At 32.3% G+C, this 2,281-nt stretch overlaps 1 protein-coding gene across 1 annotated transcript; it reads right to left on the reverse strand.

Moving 5' to 3' along the window:
• Nucleotides 1–1,205: 1,205 nt before the first annotated feature.
• LOC131016417 (non-specific lipid-transfer protein 2-like) lies at nucleotides 1,206–1,926 on the reverse strand. The gene is made up of 2 exons (XM_057945115.1): nucleotides 1,542–1,926; nucleotides 1,206–1,337 (listed from the first exon to the last, which is right to left on the reverse strand). The coding sequence occupies exons 1-2, from the start codon at nucleotides 1,880–1,882 to the stop codon at nucleotides 1,328–1,330; spliced, it is 351 nt and encodes a 116-aa protein (XP_057801098.1). The 5' UTR covers nucleotides 1,883–1,926; the 3' UTR covers nucleotides 1,206–1,327.
• Nucleotides 1,927–2,281: the final 355 nt, after the last annotated feature.

Here is a 2,281-nt window from a genome sequence, read left to right on the forward strand (position 1 = left end):
ATTCTAAATTAATTTTTTATCAAAAGAGGAAAGATAAAAGATTTTTTGTAGTAAAGAGAGAGAGAGAAAAAATATATATATAATAACAACAATTATTAAATTACAATAAAACAATTACGATATAATAACAACAATAATAATAGTGCAAAAAAGGAAGAGATAAAAATATAAAAGAATAGAGAAAAAGAAAGAAGAGAGAGAAAAATAATTATCATAAATTTTTTAATTATAATAACTTATTTGTTTCAAATTCATATTTTATGATTTTTATACCAAATTAAAGATCTTGTCATTATCTTTATTTTAAGATACACATAAAATATCTTTTCATATATCAATTTTAATTTTTTTTTAAGAAAATCACTCAAGTATGAAAGAGAGAGTAGAAGAGAGAGAAATTGTATGAAAAAAATAGTGAAAAAAACAAAACGTGTGATAGAGAGAGGAGAGAGAAAATGTGGAAAAAATGTATAATGGAAGGAAAGAGAAAAATTGGCCGGAATAAAAACTGGTGTTTCATCTATATATAGATGATAAAAGTAAGTTGGAAATTTTGCCGAAAACATAATTGCATATTCATCCTTGCAAAAGTATATATGCAACTATACAAGTGTTTGATTTGTGGGACAATTGTAAAATACATTAATTTTGACGAGTATTCATAAATGAACTTAGAAAAATTCAATAAAATATTTGAATTTTAGTTGTCGTTCAAATATTACTCTGTTAAATTCTAGAATGTTCAAAATTGTCTTCTTTTCTTTCAAAACAAATTGCACAAAAGCCCACTTTTAAATTTATATGTACAAAAATGTTTTTTTGAATTTATATATAAAATTTTAATAAATTATCTTGATGAATATGTTTTCTTATAATTATAAATTCCACACTCTCCCACATTTTTTTCAGGAAGAAGATATATTACAAATCTGTTACAAATCTGTTTTAGAATTGTAACTTGTTACTCTAGACCATCGCTCTTTTTTGACTTTGGGAGAAGGGACGGTGAAGTTTGAACGCTAGACCTCACTCTTTTTTATTTCCCTTGCTTGTTGGCGTTATTTGTCAACGTTATATGCATCTTATATGTATTTTACATTTGCATGGCGGTGGAATTTGTCACTGCTCCTAATAAACAGGAAATATTCGACTAAGCAAATACAAAGAAAACAGAAGTTAACATACATTATAGAGTAATAATTAAACTAACAGATGCTGATACAAAGATTAATTAGGAGTGAAAGAGAAATCCAATCATAATTAGATTGAGAACCACATGCCCCAAATGCTTCATTTGCTTTTTGTGCAGTCTTTCAGTCGATTAAACTCACTGCACCCTGCCACAATAATAAATGCAACATTAGCTTTTAGATATAATGTACAAAATCAAAAGTTCAATTAAAACTAATACTATTATAGAGAGATCATAAAGAGTCGGAGAGTTGATTCTCTATTTTAAAAGAAGGAATCAACGTTACGTCTATGTAGAAGTTTCTTGATTTTTGCTCTCAATTCTGTGAATGAGAACAGGTCATACTAACTTTGCACAGTCAGTAGAAGGGCTGATCTTGTAGGGAATGTTGACTCCACATCGGGCGGGGAGTTCGGCGGCCTTGCCGAAGTTGACGGCTGTGTACGACGACGCCACAGACTGCAAGCAGTTGCAAATACTCTGCCGGTCCGCCGCCGTGTCGGCGGCGGCGTAAAGTGCTTCAACCCCATTACAACAACCACCCAGAGGGCCCCTGTCAGTAACATATGGGATGCACGAATTTAGGTACGACACCACCGTGCCGCAGCCCATCGCCGCCGCAGCAGGCGGCACCACCACATTCACCACCAGCATTGCGGCGGCTACCACCATGCAAACTGACTTCAGCATTCTGGTTTACTGCAAAATGGGGGATAGAAAAAGGTGTGGTTAGCTTGTGTTGTACATTGATTCTGTGTTTTGGGTTGGCATGCTATATATATGATGCAACATTTTGTAGTTATTCGTTTGATAATTGGTCGAATTTGTAGTTGGAAGTTGGGATGGATTAATTAATCAATAATGCGCTATCTTCAATGACTGTTTTATTTTTCATAGTTAATCCATCGCTAATTCCGCATATTTTGTAGTGATATATATGGATGTGGTTCTAGAGAGAATTGTATTATTAGTCAGAATGTGAGAACCATCAAATCTAATGCATCCGTTGTAAAAATTAATACATTCGCTGTTAAAATTAATGCATTCAAAAAATAAAAAAAAATCTGCATTCATCCAACAAGATGATGC

Source organism: Salvia miltiorrhiza, chromosome 3, assembly GCF_028751815.1.
Source record: "Salvia miltiorrhiza cultivar Shanhuang (shh) chromosome 3, IMPLAD_Smil_shh, whole genome shotgun sequence".
Taxonomy (NCBI): domain Eukaryota; kingdom Viridiplantae; phylum Streptophyta; class Magnoliopsida; order Lamiales; family Lamiaceae; genus Salvia; species Salvia miltiorrhiza.